The following is a 20,421-nucleotide window of genomic DNA, read 5'->3' as shown; positions in this document are numbered from 1 at the left end:
TCTGGCTAGGTAACCACTTGTCTGCTGGAGTGAACCACCAAGTCAACAAGGCCAGGATGGTAGTGCCAGCCATGATGATGGGTGCATAGTTGAGCGACTCAGCCGTGACTGGGAAAATATACGGCGAGTACAAGACAGCAACTACCCAACCATTCCAAAATACTGCAATGAACTGAAAAGGTTTGCTGAGACGCCCTAGACTCCATGCTGGCTTGGGGAAGTTCTTTGGTGTCAGAAGGAGGCGACCAAGGCATATGAGACCGTATGCAGCTGCAGAAGGTACGCCGGCGGCAGATACCAGAGAAGTGAAAGCTACAGCTGATGGGAGGATGGTACAAGTGATGATGGCAGAGACTCCCCAGACCACCAAAACAGCGTTGCGAGGCTGGCCAGCTACTACCTTGGAAACCCAGCCAGACCAGGGCAGAACTCCGTCTCTTGCCACGGCAAAGACCAGACGAGAAGCCGCAAGCACAGCGATTGCGGTGTTCTTTTCAACAGTTAGCTTCCCTGTGCTGAAATAGTTGCCATTGAGAAACTTACAAACCAGAGCGCCAGTATACAGACAACGTTCATCACGACATGGCCTCCTTGACCGAGGATCGCGGCATACACTGACACAAAAGGTTGAGGACCACCATAAGAGAAGAGAGTTTGAGCATCGGGCTGCCATGGCGTTATTGAATGGTTCATGCAGTTTTGACGACACGAAACTTACCACGCAGAACAGGAAGAGAATGACGACTGCAAAGCCGCCGAGACCACTGACAACCGTGCTCCAGAAAATACCCCTAGCTGCTGCAACAGACGCATTCTTGGTCTCTTCAGCTACATGGCCAGAGGCATCAAAGCCAATCAAGATACCAGCAGTAGCGAGATACGAAAGACACCAATTCCAGCCCGGCGGGGCCCCAGTACCGTTATAGGTCGTCATGAAAGCGTCGTGTGTTGATCGAAAGCCGAGAGTTTTGCTGGTGGCGATAGGGAGCCAAATCAGATTCAGGACAAAGTCAAGAATGACAACGCTGCTAGATACGGAAAAGATCCACTTGAAGTAGCGAGCTGCTTATATTAGACAAAAGGTATAGATAGATGTTGGTGTTGGGGGTCTTACGAGGGAGTAAATTCCAGATGCAGGCTAGGGCGAGCAGTATTTCTGTCAGGATCCATTGCACAGCTCGGAACTTGACGCTTGAGGAGTCGGAGGGAAAGTCTGTGCCGAACACGACGATTTCCTGAGGATATTAGATCAGCTGAACCGTTTTTCTTTCCACGGGGAAAATACATACCGAAAGCAGGTAGTTTACGGCAGCTTGCGTGTTGCCTTGATACCGCAGAGATTAGAACGTATCGATCCATGCGGGGGTTGTACTCACTGGCGCAAAAGGTTGTCCAAGCAGTGGTAGACCACCAAGCAACGACAAAACCAAACAATCGACCCCATCGGGGACCGCCGGCTTCAGCAGCCCAGAGATAGATGGAACCAGCTAGAGGTAGGGAAGAGCAGATCTCAGCAATTACCGCAGCGGTTATGAATGTAAAGACACATGTGATGATGTAACTCGTCCTTTGAAGCGATCAGCAAAGTTAGTGGGTAAGCAGACGCCCAGTATTCACCAGTATGCCAGATTTCCACCAGCTGCGATACCAGTCGAAAAGGTGACGCGCACGCCACCGATAAAGTAAAGAGCGGCTACAATAGCGTTAGGGTGTTTGTCTCAATCTGTTCGTTCGTAAAATGACTGACCGAAGGTAGTAGCAAAATTGTGGAATTGATTGAAGCTACGTTCTAGGACCTGTCGTTTATCAGCTCTTGATTATACAACGGAAGCCATGCTCTGTCTCGTACAGGTTTGTATCCCAGTTTCTCCTACATCTTCTGCGTCAGCTCTGCTTGTCGGTCTGTTTGAGGTATATTCTATACTACTAACCAAAACCACATTGTCGGCTGTATTGTCGTCGCTGGAGTCGCCTGTTACGTCGCCGCCTGTTTTGACAGGCTCGTCCTCGTTGTTTTCCAATACTGTCGACATTGCGCGGTTTTTTCAGCTCGCTAATTAAAGAAATGTCGCCGCGGGAATAATTATGATTGACAAACGAAAGACGGAGCCCACGGATCAGGACATGAAATTCCGTGGAACCTTATAATTTATACCCTGGCTTACTAAGATAAAAATCATGGATTAGGCGAAGACAGCGGATGCCAAGCACGCCATCGCACTTATAATTGTGTCAGATAGATCTAGACTGTCTTCCCAGTAGAACGGCACCTTATTACCAGGAATCATTTCCGCTAACGGTTCAACTTCCTCTTTAGAACGATCTGACATCCGTAGACCAGATGGCGTGACTTTAATAAGTATTGCTTGATCCCGACCTCAGATATAAGTAGAGAGACTAACCATGACCCTAGTCTAGACTTGACATTGCGAAATACGGAATACCTAGCCATGGCTTTACCGCTATTAGAGATTGCCGGCACGGCTTTTGTCGCAATCTTGATTTACGTACGAATTATTATCAACAGCTGCTGGTTTCATGGGCTGACATGCGTTGTAGAATATCATCTCAATATATACATCGCCCCTGTCCAAGATCCCCAGCGCAGGTTTCGGTGCAACGTTTTCCAGACTATTATGGACATTTCCGCAGGAGTACAAAGGCGCCATCACCCTCACACTACCCGAATTACATAAGAAACTGGGTAAGGAGGTTACTCTGGCAAAGCAATTGGAATAAATTCTGATATAACTAGGCCCTCTGATTCGTATCGGTCCAAACGAAGTCTCGTTTTACTCGCGCGAGACATATGAAACAGTTCACAAGGTCGGAAGCAAATTTAAGAAAGACCCCAGAGTCTATGGACAATTCGTACAAGGCGGTCATGCGGCTCTGTTTTCTATAACGCAAGTTACTACCTATGCGAACAATTGCGAGCGCTTGACTGATATCCAACAGAGATCCGGTAGAGCATTCCAAGCGAAGGAGGATCATGGCACAGCTCTTTTCCCGAAGTAAGGTTCCGCAGCTGGAGAAAGTAATTTCCCATCATGTCATGAGATTTGTCGACAAGATTCGAAATGGCGATTCGATTGTTGATCTAAGTGTCGCTTGTCGGTCTCTCGAAGCAGATATTATGTGTAAGATAAAGTCCCGTGTGGCTTTTATATTTCCTCGTTAATATTAAAACAGCCGATTTTTCCTTTGGTACAACAATCAATGCCCTGGATTCTTGGGCTAGCGGAGAACAGCTGGCCATGGTGGAGAAGAATGACGAAAAGGCAACTTGGATGCCTGTCGTGAGTTTACCTCTGATAAATAACATTCATGATTGATATTAACAATGTCTGCTTCTGTTTAGCTAACTAATTTCCCAATGTTGTGTGAGTTTTGGGAACACGTTGAGCAGAGCCTGTATACTTTGACCGGTTTTAGAACAAAGTATTCTCAAGGCCTGCTTGACTTTCACGATGTATGTCCGACCTTCCAATCCCCCATCATCTACCCATCTCCCATGTTAATCTTTCAAGTGGACTCGAAAATCATGGCAGGTAGCACTCTCCGCAGAGTCAGACTACGGCACATCCGTTAGCTCTCCAAACCTCATACAAACGCTATGCAAGGCCGGGCTACCGGCTGAGACTGCCTTGTCTGAGGCGGGAGAGAACCTCGGCCCAGGGACAGATACGACTTCTGCAACACTAGCCCATATTCTCTGGGCTTTTTCGCATAATCCCACCTTTCAAGACGCTCTGTATCAGGATCTAGCCAGTGTTGACTTTTCAACGGACATGACTACGCTCGAGAATATCCCTCGTCTCCAAGCCTGTGTCAAGGAAGGTATTCGATGGGCTGGTGCTGCAGCGGCCATGCTTCCCAGGATCGTACCTCCCGGAGGTATTGAGCTCCATGATACGTTTATCCCAGAAGGAGTCAGTATTCTCGTGCTTCGCTTTTCCGATGTTGACATGCTAATAAAAAGCTTTGCAGACTGTTCTCACCTCTTCGCCCATCTGGTACCTACATGACGAGAACGCATTTCCAAACCCCAAGCTGTACGATCCATATCGATGGTTATCAAAAGATGGAAAGGATCTGACTGCCGATGTCCTCCGCGATCGTTATTACATACCGTTTTCACGAGGAGCGAATTTATGCTTGGGTGCTCAGTAAGTTTCTATAAAGCCCTAGTCCGATAAGCTTTCTAATATTCATAACTTGTAGTTTCTCATACCTTGAGCTGTATATTTCTGTTTCTCAAATTATCCGCCATTTTCGATTAGAACGGCGCAGCTTATTAAAACCCCATTCTGAAGAAGGTTCCTGGAATTCAACTCTTTTACCGAAACGCAGGGAGTGGGTTGCAGCAGTCCCAGTAGAGAATCTCAAAGTAGTATTACACTCAAGAGTCTAAAATTAGATAGTAGATATATCTTTATTAGAAATAAAAACTTTTCCCGTATTATTGACATCGCTGGTATCGTTCGGCCTGAATTCTAGGTGCTGCTTTAGCCGGACAAATATTGTTCAGGAATGCAAGTCTAATAAATATCTTTAGGGTACCTGAGGTATCTCATTTCCTCTAAGCGAAGATCACCCCACTGATAAGGCACTCAGTTCCATAGTATCTTACAGTCTCTGCCACTAACAACAGCGTGATAACACTGGAGCTAGGGCATTTTCTAAAACCCGTTAGCAATAGCCGATGCCAACCACGTCATCCCATTCATAACCGTTTGATCAGAATTCTAGACTCGACAGAATGAGATCATGTACGGAGCAGCCAATGCCGTGACAGGAAGAGTTTGCCTGACAGTTCAAGATTTATTTATTGGCCAGCTTGACATGCTTTGCGCTACAACGCACAAATTAGGTATTTATAGAGACATCAACGAGTTGAACAACTGTCAGCTATTTTGATCGATTAGCTTGAATGACTTAGTAAACTATAGTGGGCAATTATGGATTGTAAATCTTAGTTACTTTATTGCTTGAGGTCTGATCTTAGCATTGCCAGCTATTTTCCTCCTCGCTACTAACCGATTTTAGCATCGCTGACAAGCTAACTACAAGCATTGAGAGTACCACTGGTTCTGCTCCTTGCAACTATAAGGCGAAGCACAAACAGTAGGTCCAGTCCACGAAGCACCACCACACTGCCCATATCTCGGCACGCTAGGTCCTCCAGAAACAGTCGGCTTGGAAGTAGTCGTCGAGGGAGTAGTACTCGGCTTAGACGTAGCTGTAGCAGTAGCAGTAGCAGTAGGCTTCGTCGTCACAGCTTCTCCATTAGCGGCATTAACAGCAGCAGCATGCTCATACACCAAAGGCTGAGCCTCGTCGTCCTCAAGATAGATCGTGTTGCCATCATCGTGGTTCTTTCCATAGGAGAACTTGCTGGTGCCGAACTGCCAGTACATATCGCTGACTTGAAGATCGAGAGAAGCCTTTTGCCATTTGCTCAGTGTAGCGATGCGAGTGGACTTGTCCGTCCAGCCGTATTCTTCGTGAAGAACTGGCTTCTTAGCTGTGACACCGGCGGCGGCGTGGTCTTTGATCCATTGGACGACCCAGTCGGTTGTCTTGCTCCAGTACTGAGGGTACGAGTGGAAGGTGTTGAAGTCGATGTTGGGAAGCTTAATCTCAGCATCAAAGTCAGTGCCGTCAGCGCCGTTGTAGGTCCAGTCGTCGGACTGTCTGTTGAAGCCGCCTTCACTGCCAGTGGTGACGAGATGGTTTGCGTCGAGGGACTTGATGTATGTGCTCATCTCGCTGACCCAGGAAGTGATGGTAGCGGGGGTGCAGTCGGGTCCACGGGGAAGGTTTCGAGTTCCATCGGCGCCGCAGCGGGGCTCGTTAGCGATCTCCCAGGCGAAGACAGCGGGAGAGTCCTTATATCTAGTCACAACGGCTGAGATGTAGTTCTTGAAGGCCTTCTTGATAGCAGGAAGACGATAGAACTGTGTGACCCATTAGTACGCTTTCTAGACCCAACGCTCTTTTAGAAACTCACATCATCGTGGTACCGACCGCCAAGGTTAACGGTATACACGTCCATACCACCATAATCGGCCCAGTTGTTGGTCAAAGCCAGAATGAGCTTCATGTTAGTGTCTTCAGCGGCCTTGATCACAACATCAAGCTTGCTCAGATCAATCTTGACGCTTCCATCCTTCTCAAAGAACTGCATAACGGTGTTCTCAGCACCAGTGCCGTACTGAGGCAAGCCACCAGATACATAAGTTCTGTTGTTGTCATGGAAGGCCCAGGTGCGAATAACCTTCAGACCAGCGTCTTTTGCAAGTTGAAGACCCAGCTTGACATCTGAGTAGTGGTCGGTTCCCCACTAGTAAGGTCAGTATGTTTGATCCACATCGAGTGGCAGATAACTTACGACATTGAAGGGAAGGTAGTAGGCATTGCTACCAGCGAAGAAAAAGTCCTTTCCGTCAAGTTGGAACTTTGTGCCGTCAGTAGTGACAAATCCAGCTGGGACAGCCAATGCTGGGGCGAAAGCAAAAGCGGCCGCGACAATTGAAGCAAACTTCATCTTGAGATCTGAAGAATGACTGAACTTGATCAATTCTGCTGATCATGATAAATAGCGATTGATCAAATCTTATATATGTGTTACATTCGGCATACCAAATGCACATGCCATTCCCCTCTTCCCCATAGGGTGATTAATGCAGCATACCGGAGGTCAACACCCCGTGATATCCGGATTTGGAACGGCACAGGGCGATCGTCCACAAATGGGTCGGAACACCGCGATAATCGAGCCGTTATGCTTTGGGAAATAGAAATATGTTGCCTTTTCAATTCCTGAGGCTTTGTCACACCATGATTGGCAGTGGCCATTTTGTGGATTAACGAGTCTGTGCCGTTGGGTGACAACCTCAAGGCACTGATCTTGCATGATCAGAAGAGATTCACATATACCCCCAATATAGTCCACCAGTTGGAGCGATGCAACCTTACTGCATGCTGAACCTGCACGATCAATGACAATGCATTAACCCTAATCTAGAGGTTTGCCTGCCTCCGTGATACCGAATGCTATATAGTCAAGGCCAAAGAAGCTTAATATCACTCACGTATGATATCATCGTGGGTTATTCTCTCAGCACTGGCCCTCCAAAAGCTGTTCTAAAAATCCGAGGACATCCGTGCTCTGCGCGTATTCGCGTGGAGTACCTATTTAGGCAGGCAAACTACGTACTGACGACAGCATATACGACAAGGTGTTGTCTAATCCGCACTCCTCCATCTGAACGTCACTGGTTCCAAAGGATTATAATCGCCTTGCCCTTCATATCCTTCAAAGCCCATCCAAGGTGCATAATAAGTAACACCATAATCATCCGTACTCTCCTCCGTGTAGAAGTTGCGAAAAACGCCAGTATCCGCTTGACAATCCCAAGCACCATTGTCTCTAGGAGGGACGGTGTAGTATCTACAGTGGCCAGCGGGAATTGAGCAAGAGAGCTCCCCGCCACTTTTGAGGTCGCATGCAATAGGCGCGCCGAAGTGTGTATCTGACGCCGAGCAATCAATGAACCAGCCTGGGTTAGGTACTGTACCCGAGGCCCAGCGGATGCAGACGAGGGGGAAATTGGGGTTGTATGGGTCGGCGCGGCGGAGATAGCCTGTGCCTTGTTCAAGGACGAGGGCGGCGGGTTCCCAGGCTGAGCCGGAAGAGAATTGGAGATAGAAATAGTTTTCCTTCTGCCCCATCACTATACCATCTGCCGGTCCGCCTTCGGCAATGATGTTGAAAGTTGTGACTGCGGCTTCTTCCGAGGTCGTTGTTGTAGGTACGAGCATTGTAGTCTCTGTTGTGTCGAGTGATGTTATGGAGGTCGTAGTGTCAGATTCGGTGGATGTTAAAACGAATGAAACATCGGTGGTAGAAGTCTCAGTGGTCTCTGTTTGAGTTGTGCTGGCTGTCTCTGTGGAGGCGACTCCAGACACTGTCGCCAGAGTTGAAGTTGTCACGCCCACATCGCTCGATCGGGAAGCTAAAGAAGCTTGTTAGATAGTGTAGTTGACCCATGTGCTCATTTAACTTACTAGAACTGGGTTTGCAAGGGCCTGCTATAGCTACTGGGAGCCCAAAGGCCAGTAAAAGAATTGAGTTGGAACGCATAATGAGAGACTGGCTAAAAAAGTTTGGCTTGACAGCGTTGAAGAAAAAGGCAAGGAAAGAAGAGCGTAGAAAATGCCCGGGTGGCGGCTGTCAGAAGTAGGATTTAAAATGAGACCCTGACAGTTGGCCCACATGAAAAATCGATAGTGTTGAAGCTATCGACACTGCCAAGATGTTCTAGAGCTGTTACTTGCTAGAGTCCGTTGGTCACAAACAGGGGCAGGCAAGCCACTAATTTAAGTATCGCGGAAATAGCGGCTTTAGCGATAGAACAACTTCTTGAGCATGGAAAGGAACAGTTGAGTGTAAAGTATGTTTTGTAATGACTTTAATAGTAGGTAGGTATTAAGTTTTAAGTACCAGTTCAATTCCATAGGGGTTCAAGTTGCAGAGATAGAGAGGCTACTAATTGCTTCTGGATTGCTAGTGAACATGAATCAAGATTTCGCTTTAATTCTCATCCAATCATCGGTGAGATGGCCGAGTTGGTTATGGCGCCAGGTTAAGGTTAACCTTAACACCAATTTCCTGGTGGAGCAATCCTCCTGGGTTCGAGTCCCAGTCTCATCAGATTCTCTTTTTGCGTTTTTATTAATCAAGTCTAGCTACCAGCATAGCTATTCCCCTTTTTTTCCTGTTGTCAGCCACAATGATTGAATCATCTTCACTCAGTACGGTCAGGCCGATTGAGCCAGCAATAGCTTAAAGGTCGGTTGTTGTTATTGTAGCTATAAGATGAGACTATCTATTAAAGATCATATGCACGCATGATCTTGACAAGCTATGCAGCTGTAGCTGCCCCAGTCGTTTTCTTGTTCGCCTTGACGTTCTTCCACTCAAACCCAAAGGACGTGATCAGAGCGAAACATCCCATGCCCAAGCCTAGATACCAGATCGATGTCATCGAATCGTTGTAAGCATTCAACACCATGTCGACCTTGTCAGAAGGCACAAGATTCCAAAGATTTGTTGCGCCACTGTTCGCAAGCGTATTGACGTCAACCCCAGGAACATACTTGGCAATTCTGCTCTCGAGTTGTCCTTCGAGTAGAGTCTGAGACACGGTCACGAAAACTGTTCCACCGAGGAAAATTAGGAAGTTGAGGATGGAGAGGCCGATTGGGCTGTCGCTTTCCGAGAGGACGGTCTGAATAGCGATGGCGGGTTGTTGAAGCGTCAAACCCATACCTGCTCCGGTGATAATCTGCAGTCGTCGGTCAGCAATGCCAAGCGTCATGTGGACTAAACATACCTGATAGCCAATCCATTTGGCCTTGCTAACGTCTGCCGTCCAGGTACTTATTAACGCCGATCCAACAATGAGGATCGCACATCCAGCGATAGCAAATGGCGTATAGTATCCAATCTTGCTGACCAAAACACCACCGAGAATAACGCAAAACACATTGCTGAGCAGTAGTGGTATCAGGGCTATACCTGAATCTTGTGGCGACTTGCCCTTGACAACTTGGAACCAAACAGGCAGGTAAAACGAGTAAATGACCAGTACAGAACCAATAGCCAGCGCGTTCAGGCAGGCGAAGAATGTGGTTCGTTGGAACAGAATTCGCGGAGGCACTGTTGCTTTTTCTTTCCTCCGAGCTTGATAGCCTGCGAAGATGAGGAACAAAACGCCAAAGACGACAAAGAGAGCGATGACGCGTCCGCTTGTCCACTGCTGATTCTCCTTGCCGAACTCGAGCGCGAAGAGAAGGCTGACGACTGATCCAGCAACCATAAGGAAACCCAATGGATCAAGGTCAAGGAATCTTTGACGCCATGACTTGGGTGGCTCGCTGGGCGGAGGTCTGTTTGGAGCCAAAATGAACAGAAGGATGAGTGAGAGCCCTCCGATGGGACGTTGATCCAGAAGCACCAACGCCAAGTGACTGAGGTAAGATAGCCCCCAAGAATCGGCCCCAGAATCGATGAGATCCCAAAGGCAGAGCCCAGTGATCCAAGATACTTCGGCCTTTCCTCAAGAGGAAATAGCAGCGTGATGTAGATGAACACCCCAGAGCCAATACCCGCGCCTCCAATGCCAGTGATGGCTCGACCAACGATCAACGCATTCGAGTTCGGTGCAGCAGCACAAACGATAGACCCAATTTCGAATATGGCGGTTAAGATAAATAGGACCCATTTGGTGGAGTAGTATTTGAAGACAAGACCAAACGAGAGCTGGAAGACGCAGAGGGGGAGGAGGAAGGCTGATTCGTACCAGGCGATATCGCCGAAGCTGTCGAACTCGGCCGAAATTGTAGGGATAGCTGTGCCGATAATTGTGCGGTCCTGGGAAGTGTTAGTATGTGGACAAAGCGAGTAGAGGGTGTCGTACTAGTGCGACGAGGAAGAATACGAGGAAGAGAGCTAGCATTGTTGGTAGGACGATTTTTTTTGGTGGGTATGTCTTTTCAGTATCAGCGTCCTCGGAAGGTGTCTTTTCAATGTCGGAGTTTGACCTGCTGGGTGGCGTCTCATCTCTTGTATCTTTGTCGTCCATCATGGCAGCTCTTGTTGAGTAGCGAGATAGGTGCTGCGATGTCTAGTGTTTTGTTGAATAAGGTATTGGTCAGGGACCTTGAACTGTCTGTAACAGTGAATAAGAAGCTTGGTTGGGATACTATTCTGTACTGAGATCAGATAAAAAGTAGTATAGCGAGCATCAGCATGTTCTTAAATGAAGCAAGAATTACTGTTGACATTCCAAGTCAATTACATATCTCCCTGCCAGATCGTCAAGCATCATGCCAATCAACCAATCAGACATCACTCTCAAGATCTCGGTCTCGGTACCGAGCCCGAGCTAGCCAATCTCAGCACCGAAATACCTCGCGGGGTCGCCCGAGCTTTTAATTACACAACGTCATGGATTGCGACACGACCGATCATCAACCCTCACTACCGCCACGAAGATCACAGTGCAGTATCTCCCAAAATGAGAAGTCAAGCCTGTGAACCATGTGCAAAGCGCAAAGTCAAATGCGACAGGGCAGAACCGCCGTGTTCTAATTGCAAGCGTCGCAAGGGTGATGTTTGCACTTACCCTGAAGTCTCACCTTTTGAGAGGATAAGAAAATTGGAGGAAGCGGTGAGAGCGCTGGGTGGTGATCCGTTATCTGATGCGCCTGGGAAGTTTAGGGGACAAAGTGTGAAGAATAGTCCGAGGGAGGGAAGTAATGCTGAGACACCGATTATTGTGCAGGAGGAGGGGAAATCTGTATATCATGAGTCGTAAGTCAGATCACACATGTACACGAAATAATTGATGAGGCTGATTTTAATATTCTCAGAGAGGGATGGCATACCTGGATCGATGTTTCGCGTCTCTACAAAGGCTCCAAGCCAAAGTTCAACGCCTCTGACCCTCGAGGTTCAGCCTTATCACCCGGCAAACATCTCCCCCACGCGTTCCACGGCTCGCCATGGCGAGACAACACTATCCTGTCAGAAAAACTCGACTTTTGTCCGATAGCCCAAGAAGAAGCTCTCAAGCTCTGGGACTTCTTCATGGAGCGAGTCGAACCTATTGTCAAGATCAGTTTCAGCTGGACGCTTGCCCATCTCAGAGCCGCTCTATCGGATGCCGAGAAGTGGAGGAGGCTTGATAATGGTGACCATGTGCTGATATTGTCAACTTGTTTGTTCGGCGCTACGAGTTTGACAAACCAAGAGTGTTTAGATCTGTTCGGTCGCACAAAAGCGTCTTTGACGAATGAATGTCGCGTTCAATGTGACATGGCGTTCTCAAGGATAAGTCTGCTTGCTATTGATAGCATCTCAACCTTGAAAGCCATGTGCCTGTATATCGTCAGTTACCCGTCTCAAAGCCCACTGAGGGCCAGCTAACATGTTTACAGAAAGCGAACGTGGACGCTTTGACATCGCGCAGCATGTGGACTTTAATGGGTCTCATCTCCCGAAGCGCAGAGCAACTCGGCATGCACCGCGACGGCACAGTACTAGGCCTCTCGCCCATCGAAACAGAAGAGCGCCGTCGACTCTGGTGGCAGCTGCAACACCTCGATCTCATTCTGTCGCTAAAAAATAACGTTACTCCCTTGTCTTTTGGAGCAGGCTGGGATGTAAGTCTTCCTCTCAATATTGAAGACGACGATCTCAACCCAAATTCCACAACACCACCAAAAGACCGTATTGGTCTGACGAGTTTCTCGTATACACTCTTTACATATTGGATCCTAGAGAGACAACGCGGCTTCCGATTGAAACAAGCGAGCCAGGCAACGGCGGGTGATAAATCGCTTCTTGGCTGTTTAGCAGATTCTATGATTGATGACCTCGAGGCGGGGCTCAACGAAAACTTTCTGCAGTACTGTGATCCTATCAACCCGTTGCATACTATCTTGCAGATCACCGCGCGTGCTGTTGTCAACGTCTTACGGTTGAGAAAGCTTCATGAAGCTCGTATGCGATCGCAGAACAGTGATGATCGATGCCATATGGAGCACTTCAATGCTTGTATGCAAGGGATGCGGTATATCGTCGTGTCTCACTCGAACATTCAGTTGAAGGCGTTTATCTGGCTTGTGGAGAGTTCATTTCTCTGGTACGCGTGTGAGTAACAGTTCTCCGTCCGGCTTAGTGGTATCACGCTAATAAACACGTAGTCGTTGGAATATTGGTCGACATGTCAAACTTGAAAGACGTCACCCTTATAAAATCAGCCTGGACGCTACTCTCTCAGCTCTACGCTGTGGCAGACCATATATCTGACCTTGAAGACGACAGGAGAAAGTCTCATGCTGCAAGATCAGTAGTTGCAACGTGGTACGAGTGCAGCCAGAAACCAGGTCTGGCTGGTATGCAGAAGCCAGGGTTTGTATCGAAGCTTGAGAAGGACTTGGCAGACTTGGAAAGCAAGATAAATGAAGACAATGGAGGCCAAGTCAGTGTCGTACAGGAGGTCCGGCAAACCCAACCGGTAGAGACCGAACTACAGCCGTTTGGGTTCGAGTTTGCGGATATTGACTGGGCGTTTTGGGATAGTATTAACTGAACCGACCCTTGCTGCTTGTATACTACTTGCAAAGTTTGAGGTCAGAGATTCAAGATGCGATTGGAGTGAAAAGGAAATCACATAAGTCCGAAGAGTGGGTATAAGCAGAATAACAGTGTCTATTCAGAGAACCATATACCAGATTTCACATCACCCGTGGGTCTAGTAAGAAAGGTAGGAATACAAGAGAATGGGCGTGAAGTATTATTGTGTTGAAATCGGCCACGTTACTTTTGCGAATCCTATAGAGCCGGACGCCGAAAGCCTAACTCAACGCCACGGCCCTATCACATAAAGCTTCATTTCAGAGAGGCCGAATGCCGCTATATGAATGACAACTCGAAACCTTCAAGGTTCAGTCTCGTATTCAAGCCACCAGTTTGTCCAAACCCCCCCTTCTCCTCATGAACCTTCGAATAAGGGTCTCAAAGTCAGAACCAATGCGTCCTTCTCCCTCTGAGTCATGATTTCATTCCCGGGTTCGATGCTTGCTTGCCCGCCGACGAGACGACGCCGACCCGCGGGCACCATTTTAAACGGCCCATACGGGAAAGACTCAGAAGAATTCTTCTTTTGAGCAGCTTGGGCCTTAGCAGCCTTTTTTCGTTCTTCCTTCTGCTTCCGGTGCTGTTCTCTGAGGTACTTCTCATTGTTGTCATATTCCCGAATACGTTCGTGCAGACGTTCCCGACGTCTTGCTCCCATTGCGTCGAGAATCTCTCGCCTCTCGACCTTTCCTGCTCGCCGGAAAGTGACTTCGTCCAGCTTGTTTCGTATCTCCGTGTCATCGGAGCTCGTGAGACAGATTATCGCGCCCCTGATGCGGTCAAACATGTTGAGCTTTTGTGGAGTTGGTAGACTTGGTGTTCGGTAGTAAAGAGGCTCAGGTATGGGGCCACGGTGGTATTTTCTTGCATACATTGTTCCAGAACTAAAAGTGTTGTACCAATGCTACACGTGTTTTGTGTGTACATGAATAGAGAAATGAAATCAACGAGATATCAGCGATGTCGACAGCCGGGGATGAGAATGTTGGTAAAGAATTGAGGGGAGGACCGGGGGTTTATATGCTTAAGCCTGCTACATCCCCTCAATTCACACTCTGGGGCTGTAACCAAAGCAAAACTCAATTTCCTGGTGCGAAGTCTTGAATCATTACCAAAAGGGTTACTACTTGTTATCAGGCCGAAAACCAAGGGGCCACATGCTGCTCCAGCGATGAACCTTCTTTGCGAGGAGGCCGAGCTTGACCGGTAGTGATGACTTGGAGGCTGCAGCCCCAAAATTCATGTTCAAGCCACTGCTTCGAATTGGCTTACGCAATGAAATGTGCCTTCTCTCACACTACTGCCGATGGAACAGAATGGACAACGGAGGCCACATCCAGCGTTGCAAACCTTGACTACGATGAAAGTAACGCCGGTGGCCGGTGGGTTAGTACCGGGGGAGTCTCTAGTGGTGCAGTATGGTGAAATTATTCCGAGCCATTTGTGAACTGAGTGCCCATTGGGGAAGAGTGGAAAGGAAGTTGGATAAAGCCATCGGCCCTACGAAAGATACACATGGCGTGACCAGTGCTAGCCCTGAACTCGTCTAATTTCGCTCGCCGTCTCGTTTTTCCACGGAGGCTCCCACGGCGATATATTACGGAACCTATTTGGCTTATGCATTATACACCCAATCAGCTTTGTTGTCAATGCTTCTGGCTTATACGCCACAGGCCCCCGTGGGTGTCCGCGTCAGATATTGGATTAAATCTTAGTGCCCTGTATTATTTTCGCAATCGTATGATTTTGGAGTAAGGCTTGGACCACTTATACCTAAAAACGAATTACAATTACATTAAATTCCAGCTTTCTAAAGGTCTGAACTGTAGCTCATCGTTCGTATTCTTTTGTCATCCTCTTTTTACTTGCGCAAAGACTCCATCTCCACACTTCCCACGGTCTCAGCGCACACATCTCGCCAATGGCGAATCCCAAGATAAAGAAAGATCAGAAGAGTGATGTACTCCGCAAGCAAACACATCAAAGCAAACGCTACAGCAGATCCCACCAGTGAGTTCCAGATGGTAGTGACATTGTCAATGGTGAAAGCACAAAGGAGACCATAGACTGTTCGGAGGACAAGAGTCGGAATACTTGCTAAAGTAAGTCGTATAAACTACCTCCTGTCAGTATACTTGTCTATAGGTATTGCGGAATAGGTGCGCGTACTATGTGTTTCTCGGGAGCGATCCGATGCTTTTGTGTGTAGAGGTGAAGTAACTCGACTGTCATCAAACCAATGACAGCAGCAAGAGTGACATAGCCAGCTTGTGTCAGGTGTCTTGAGAGGTGTATATTGGTTCCACTGAAAGCTCCGGCCACACAGAGAAGAACAATGGCAGCGATGAATGCAATGCGAATGATCTTGATTAGGAAGAAAGCGCGCTTATTCTCATCAAGACTCGATTTCATGCTGCAGAATTAGTATATACCTCGTTAAGAAGGAATGTTTGCTCACATCAATCGGATGAACCCAACCATGGAGATCATCAGCGGAATGAGGCCAACATTGAGTAGCACTGTAGTTGCGATGATAAGTCCGATACTAGTTGGCTCGGATTGACGAAGGATGGTCAAGATACCGCCGGCAAGACGAGCTAAAACGACCAATTGTCAGCAGAGTCTTTACTTTAGACAGGAAGGCCTAGTGACTTACCCAAAGAGAACGTGACAAGAGGATAAGAGGCGAGACGAAGTCCATGCTTCCAGTTCCGGATAAGAACGAATACCGCGATGGGCAAGACAAGTGCGTAGAACACGACTTGGGCGATGCCAACAGAAGTATGTGGATTGATCATGATGGAAGATATGGTGAAATCAAGTTGAAATGTTACAAGAAATATCAGCTCATCATACGGGATGAATACTCTACCTTTATAGTCATTTTCGCACGGGCTCTGAGTCGTATGGCATTTTCGCATAGTCATCAAGACTCGCGGCATGATACTCAAAAAGTGATAGCGCTATCACTGCCGGGAATCGGCATCTCGACGAAACTCAGCCGCATCGTGGGACCCATTTCTCGCGCAATGATCCCGAAGATGGCTTAGCCTTGGCGTGAACATCACTCTTCACACATCGCCATTGGCTGGGCTTTAGCTTCTAGCTTGATCCACTATTGAGGACTCCATCACGACAATCATTCCAGGGCGATTGAACTCAGACGACGCACATCTTGATAATCTCGGCAAGGTCACAATTCCAGGGGTTTCCTACTGATTTCAGCTGCGAAGAAACTGGCCAGGATGGTAGGAGTGGCAGGGCGCTCTAAAGCATGTCATACGTGCAGACAGAGGAGGATCAGGGTAAGTCGACCCACCATCCATGAGATCTACATATATCATGCGCCCTCCGATTGACAGACCTGGAGCTGACTGGATAATCTTCTCATAGTGTGGCGCTGAGAGGCCAAGTTGCAGTAACTGTCTCAAGTCCGGCCGTTCCTGCGCAGGCTATCAGAGAACACAAGTCTTCGTATCATCAAACTACTCGCAATCTAGTGGTGGGCAAGCAGCCACGTTAGCTGCACCTTCATCTCTGTCGCGACGCAAACAACAAAAACACATGAGTCGACAGATTGCGATAGTATCATTGCCGCAAGCGATATCGGCACGTAACACTACGAGAGATCAGTTCTTGGCAAACTTCATCGACCGTCAACTCCCATCGTGTATTCTCACCTCAGGTCATCTGAACGATCATCGCAGATGGCTCCTACGCCTACCCGACATAGCGTCACTGACTCCAGCCACGGAATACGCCATCTTAGCACTAAGTACCGCAGTCTTAGAGCAAGATGGCGAGCTGGGTCACGGAAGAGGTCAAGGCCTAAAGCTCTACACCAGAGGGTTATACGAGCTACAAAGAGCCATCGACGATCCAAAATCGAGACTGGATGATCAGACTATGGCAGCTTGTGTCTTACTAGGCATGTTCGAGTTCTCAGAATGTCCAGGGAAAACTGTCAGTGCATACATGCGACACTATCAGGGAGCCATGGCACTCTTGCAGCTTCGTGGGCCCGAGCAGCACATCGGCGGCCTGGCGCATGATGTGTTCCAAGTGCTGAGAATGCATACTGTAAGTCAGCTCATGTCACGGTCGTACAAATATTGACTTCAAGTAGGCATTCCAAGCTCTGAGCCAGAACTCCGGGAGCCAATTAGCCAAGTCAGCATGGATGAAAGGGCCATGGATGTCGAAGTCGAAGACTATGTACGACCTACTTCTCGATATCTTCCTTCAGGTTCCGGAACCTCTATCCAGAGCGAGAGCGGTTATAGTTTCACAGCCCTCTCAATCTTCCCTAACTGCCGGCCTAAAAGCGTTGTCTGCGCTGCTAGATCTGGATGAAGAACTCACAGAATGGTTTGAGTCATACCAAGACACGTACCCGACGGTTTACTGGCCAGAGTTGTCAATAGCCAGTAGCTCAACAGACAGTGAAGAGCTGGGAAGACTTTACCCAGTGTCATTTCAGTTCCCATCGTACCATGTAGCGGAGACAATGATACTTTACTGGACGGTGCAGATCTTAATACATGCCAGTACCTGCTCCCTCTACACCAGGTTGATATCCAGCGAGATGAAGAACGGCGCAAGATTTGAAGATGAAGGTCTGTCAGCTAAGGATATTGATCGCGTGTCTCTTGCCCACATATATCATAAAATCGAGATATCAGACTTTGTGTTATGGCCAGAGACATCAGCACGCTACATCTGCCAGTCAGTGGAGTATTTCTTCCGAGAGGAATTTCGTCGCATGGGCGCTGGAGTCATTCTATCACCATTGTTGGTAGTCAAAGCTTGCCTATCAAGATCGGCACGGGACTTTTCTCGAGAGACTGCGTGGATCGACGAGGCAATTGGGCGCGTTCAGGGCAACGGAGCGGAATTAGCGGCTTGTGTTTAACTAACGATGTAATTAGACATAGTCCTCGCATATCGCTCTCTCAAGAATCACTGTCATCCTCCTCATCCTCCGGTTCCCATTGACCCATACTGTACAACAGAGCCTTGTTTTCTCCAAGAGGCATCTCTCCGTAAAAGTGAGCTTCCATACCATAATTCAGATCTTCCCGGTGTTCAAGACTCATATCACGCTCATGTCTCTTTGTAGCAATGCCAGCGTCCTTACAGATGACCCCGCTGTAAGAAACGTCACCCTCCATGTGGAGTTCATCAAGATCAACCCTAAGGCCCTTGGGAGTGTCGCCTGATACATTGGGGTGTTCGCGTATCGCACTAAAGACAAAGCGCCAGTCGAAGTCGGCTGGTCCTCGGCAGACCTTACCAGATACCTCGAGATGCTGCAGACTCTTCAGGTGGAGAAGCCAGTGTGCAAGCGCCTGGGGAAAATGGTTTCCCTTTTGCGTCAGATGTGTAAGCTCCGGGAACTCATGGCTGGGCTTTCGAATTGGCCAGCAGAGAACACCTTTCCCGACATGATCAATACCATAAGCGAAGTGCTGTATACTAGAATGACACTTGTCCAGCAGATCGTGACAAAAGTCGCCGGCCTTGATCTTCATCCTCTCAGCATGCGAGTTGGACATAGCCCAAAGGTGTCGCTCAACGAGACCGTTCTCACCAGAGGGGATCTCAGGAGAAATGTGGAGTACTTTGAGCTTGCTGAAGTTAAGGTCTTCCCATCCGGGGATGTCTTTGCACTCGAGATCACCAGTCATGGACACCTGGATGTTGAGATTTGGGATAGCAACGCCCGACGCTGCCAGGCATGTGAAGACCATGGCGATAAGTTTATCACCTGCGACGGCTGTAGCGTGCTTACAATGATACTCGATAGTAGGTTCGGAGTTCTCATCGCGGAGCTCAAAATGGGCAAATCTGTCTTCTTGATGGTCATGTCGAGGAAGCTGCCACGGCATACCGATGTACTCCTCGTCGAGCGTGTCAAGATACTTGACCTGGCGGATCTTTTCACAATCATAGCTTAGAAGCTTCAACTTCTTAAGACGGTCTCCTAAAGTCTTTAGAATCTCTGTCCAAGCTTTCTTAAGCTCACTCTCTGGATCCTCAAGTAGTGCCTGCGTATCTCGAGCGTCGTTCATGTATGCATCATACGCAGACTTCAGCCCTTCCGGCCAAAAGAGCACGGACGATTCCTGCGAACTGCGAAGGATCTTTTCATACGCCTTGTAAGGAAGGGCCCAGCTCGGTGGTGTTGTGAACGTGATAGAATGGACATGCTGGGCGACGCGCGAGAAGTCACCGCGCTGGAGACTGGTGAGACCAGCACGAGTGGGCTCGAGACAGATGTTACTGAAGAGAATGCTATTCAAGTCGACGGAATCTGCGAATGTTCTGTGCGCCAGTCTCAGAGACTTGAGGTTATCATGAGTCTCTTTCTCGACCTTGATGTTTCTGGATAACAAAGTTAGTAGAGAACTGAATAAACATGTACTCTACATACGGGTACTCAGTGCTAAAAGGAACACTGATAAACCGTAGTTCTTGAATGATCTCGGCGAGAATTTTAGCAGGCAAGGTGAGCAAAATGCTCTCATTCTGTCGCAATTGAGAAGACATTGTGATCGTGAAACAGAGGTGGGTGAAGTTTAAGTTTGGCAGCAGACAAACGGCAGAGCATGTCATATTAACAGAAAGATAGAGCCAACAGAGAAGCTGAGGATATCTGAATACCGAGATTAGACCCTCTCCTATGGTAACGCTGATTGGGTATTTGGTGGGAATGGCCCGATGCTGCCTACAGAAGGACCCGCTACAACTGAAAGACCCGTCTGTTCTCACGGGTCAACCAACGACTCTCGGAGACTGCCAGATTTGATCGAGTGGATAGCAGGTAATTCAAATGAAGACGGAGACGCAAACAGCCATAAGTGAGACCAGAATTCAAACCAACCGATGTTATTCCTGAAGGAGATTGTAATTAATATGGATAGCCGAGCGGGCACCACTGTCTTTCATACAGTCACCAGTAAGGGACAAACGACTGCAATGCCTATTAAAAAAACCTGGCTTCTGGAAAAAATACTTTACAAACTGGCAACTACATAGCAACACCCGTGCCAGTTGGTCCACTTTGACAGATGTTGTCAAACGCTCTCTCTGAGATAAGTTGGAAGCCATATCAAGTCTCTTCCAAGTTGCGAAAACTTCTCCATGACACAGATAATTGCGCAAGTTATCCAGAATTGACATACAATTACTGAAAAGCCACCAGTACA

General features: G+C 48.0%; 10 protein-coding genes across 10 annotated transcripts; 3 read left to right on the top strand and 7 right to left on the bottom strand.

Annotated features, from left to right (window-relative positions):
• On the bottom strand, positions 1-2,033 carry FTJAE_12713 (amino-acid permease; the record flags this gene model as incomplete). Its single annotated transcript, XM_037345788.1, has 9 exons — positions 1-490; positions 544-666; positions 719-1,062; positions 1,115-1,235; positions 1,290-1,324; positions 1,377-1,567; positions 1,618-1,693; positions 1,748-1,796; positions 1,932-2,033. Coding segments are annotated over 9 exons (1,531 nt in total), but the record flags the coding sequence as incomplete, so codon positions are not given.
• A 417-nt stretch (positions 2,034-2,450) lies between these two features.
• Positions 2,451-4,173, top strand: FTJAE_12712 (cytochrome P450 monooxygenase; the record flags this gene model as incomplete). The annotated part of the gene is made up of 7 exons (XM_037345787.1): positions 2,451-2,507; positions 2,560-2,704; positions 2,756-3,014; positions 3,242-3,299; positions 3,362-3,472; positions 3,552-3,932; positions 3,991-4,173. The coding sequence occupies 7 exons, from the start codon at positions 2,451-2,453 to the stop codon at positions 4,171-4,173; spliced, it is 1,194 nt and encodes a 397-aa protein (XP_037200263.1).
• An 893-nt stretch (positions 4,174-5,066) lies between these two features.
• Positions 5,067-6,550, bottom strand: FTJAE_12711 (glycoside hydrolase family 5; the record flags this gene model as incomplete). Its single annotated transcript, XM_037345786.1, has 3 exons — positions 5,067-5,960; positions 6,014-6,346; positions 6,395-6,550. 3 exons carry the CDS (start codon positions 6,548-6,550, stop codon positions 5,067-5,069), a joined length of 1,383 nt encoding a protein of 460 aa, XP_037200262.1.
• A 701-nt stretch (positions 6,551-7,251) lies between these two features.
• On the bottom strand, positions 7,252-8,149 carry FTJAE_12710 (uncharacterized protein; the record flags this gene model as incomplete). The annotated part of the gene is made up of 2 exons (XM_037345785.1): positions 7,252-8,021; positions 8,074-8,149. The coding sequence occupies 2 exons, from the start codon at positions 8,147-8,149 to the stop codon at positions 7,252-7,254; spliced, it is 846 nt and encodes a 281-aa protein (XP_037200261.1).
• A 781-nt stretch (positions 8,150-8,930) lies between these two features.
• FTJAE_12709 (HC-toxin efflux carrier TOXA) lies at positions 8,931-10,655 on the bottom strand (the record flags this gene model as incomplete). Its single annotated transcript, XM_037345783.1, has 4 exons — positions 8,931-9,353; positions 9,402-10,126; positions 10,177-10,441; positions 10,488-10,655. The coding sequence occupies 4 exons, from the start codon at positions 10,653-10,655 to the stop codon at positions 8,931-8,933; spliced, it is 1,581 nt and encodes a 526-aa protein (XP_037200260.1).
• Positions 10,656-11,087: 432 nt separating this feature from the next.
• FTJAE_12708 (uncharacterized protein) lies at positions 11,088-13,166 on the top strand (the record flags this gene model as incomplete). The annotated part of the gene is made up of 4 exons (XM_037345782.1): positions 11,088-11,383; positions 11,443-11,959; positions 12,010-12,724; positions 12,778-13,166. The coding sequence occupies 4 exons, from the start codon at positions 11,088-11,090 to the stop codon at positions 13,164-13,166; spliced, it is 1,917 nt and encodes a 638-aa protein (XP_037200259.1).
• A 402-nt stretch (positions 13,167-13,568) lies between these two features.
• On the bottom strand, positions 13,569-14,000 carry FTJAE_12707 (uncharacterized protein; the record flags this gene model as incomplete). Its single annotated transcript, XM_037345781.1, has 1 exon — positions 13,569-14,000. One exon carries the CDS (start codon positions 13,998-14,000, stop codon positions 13,569-13,571), a length of 432 nt encoding a protein of 143 aa, XP_037200258.1.
• Positions 14,001-15,074: 1,074 nt separating this feature from the next.
• FTJAE_12706 (uncharacterized protein) lies at positions 15,075-16,011 on the bottom strand (the record flags this gene model as incomplete). Its single annotated transcript, XM_037345780.1, has 4 exons — positions 15,075-15,329; positions 15,383-15,626; positions 15,672-15,810; positions 15,870-16,011. The coding sequence occupies 4 exons, from the start codon at positions 16,009-16,011 to the stop codon at positions 15,075-15,077; spliced, it is 780 nt and encodes a 259-aa protein (XP_037200257.1).
• A 766-nt stretch (positions 16,012-16,777) lies between these two features.
• Positions 16,778-18,125, top strand: FTJAE_12705 (uncharacterized protein; the record flags this gene model as incomplete). The annotated part of the gene is made up of 2 exons (XM_037345779.1): positions 16,778-17,293; positions 17,340-18,125. The coding sequence occupies 2 exons, from the start codon at positions 16,778-16,780 to the stop codon at positions 18,123-18,125; spliced, it is 1,302 nt and encodes a 433-aa protein (XP_037200256.1).
• Positions 18,126-18,165: 40 nt separating this feature from the next.
• On the bottom strand, positions 18,166-19,762 carry FTJAE_12704 (uncharacterized protein; the record flags this gene model as incomplete). The annotated part of the gene is made up of 2 exons (XM_037345778.1): positions 18,166-19,597; positions 19,647-19,762. The coding sequence occupies 2 exons, from the start codon at positions 19,760-19,762 to the stop codon at positions 18,166-18,168; spliced, it is 1,548 nt and encodes a 515-aa protein (XP_037200255.1).
• Positions 19,763-20,421: the final 659 nt, after the last annotated feature.

This window comes from Fusarium tjaetaba (assembly GCF_013396195.1).
Source record: "Fusarium tjaetaba strain NRRL 66243 chromosome Unknown NRRL66243_c0000355, whole genome shotgun sequence".
NCBI lineage: Eukaryota > Fungi > Ascomycota > Sordariomycetes > Hypocreales > Nectriaceae > Fusarium > Fusarium tjaetaba.
Note: the sequence above shows the minus strand (reverse complement) of the source record. Positions and strands in the feature narration are given on the sequence as shown.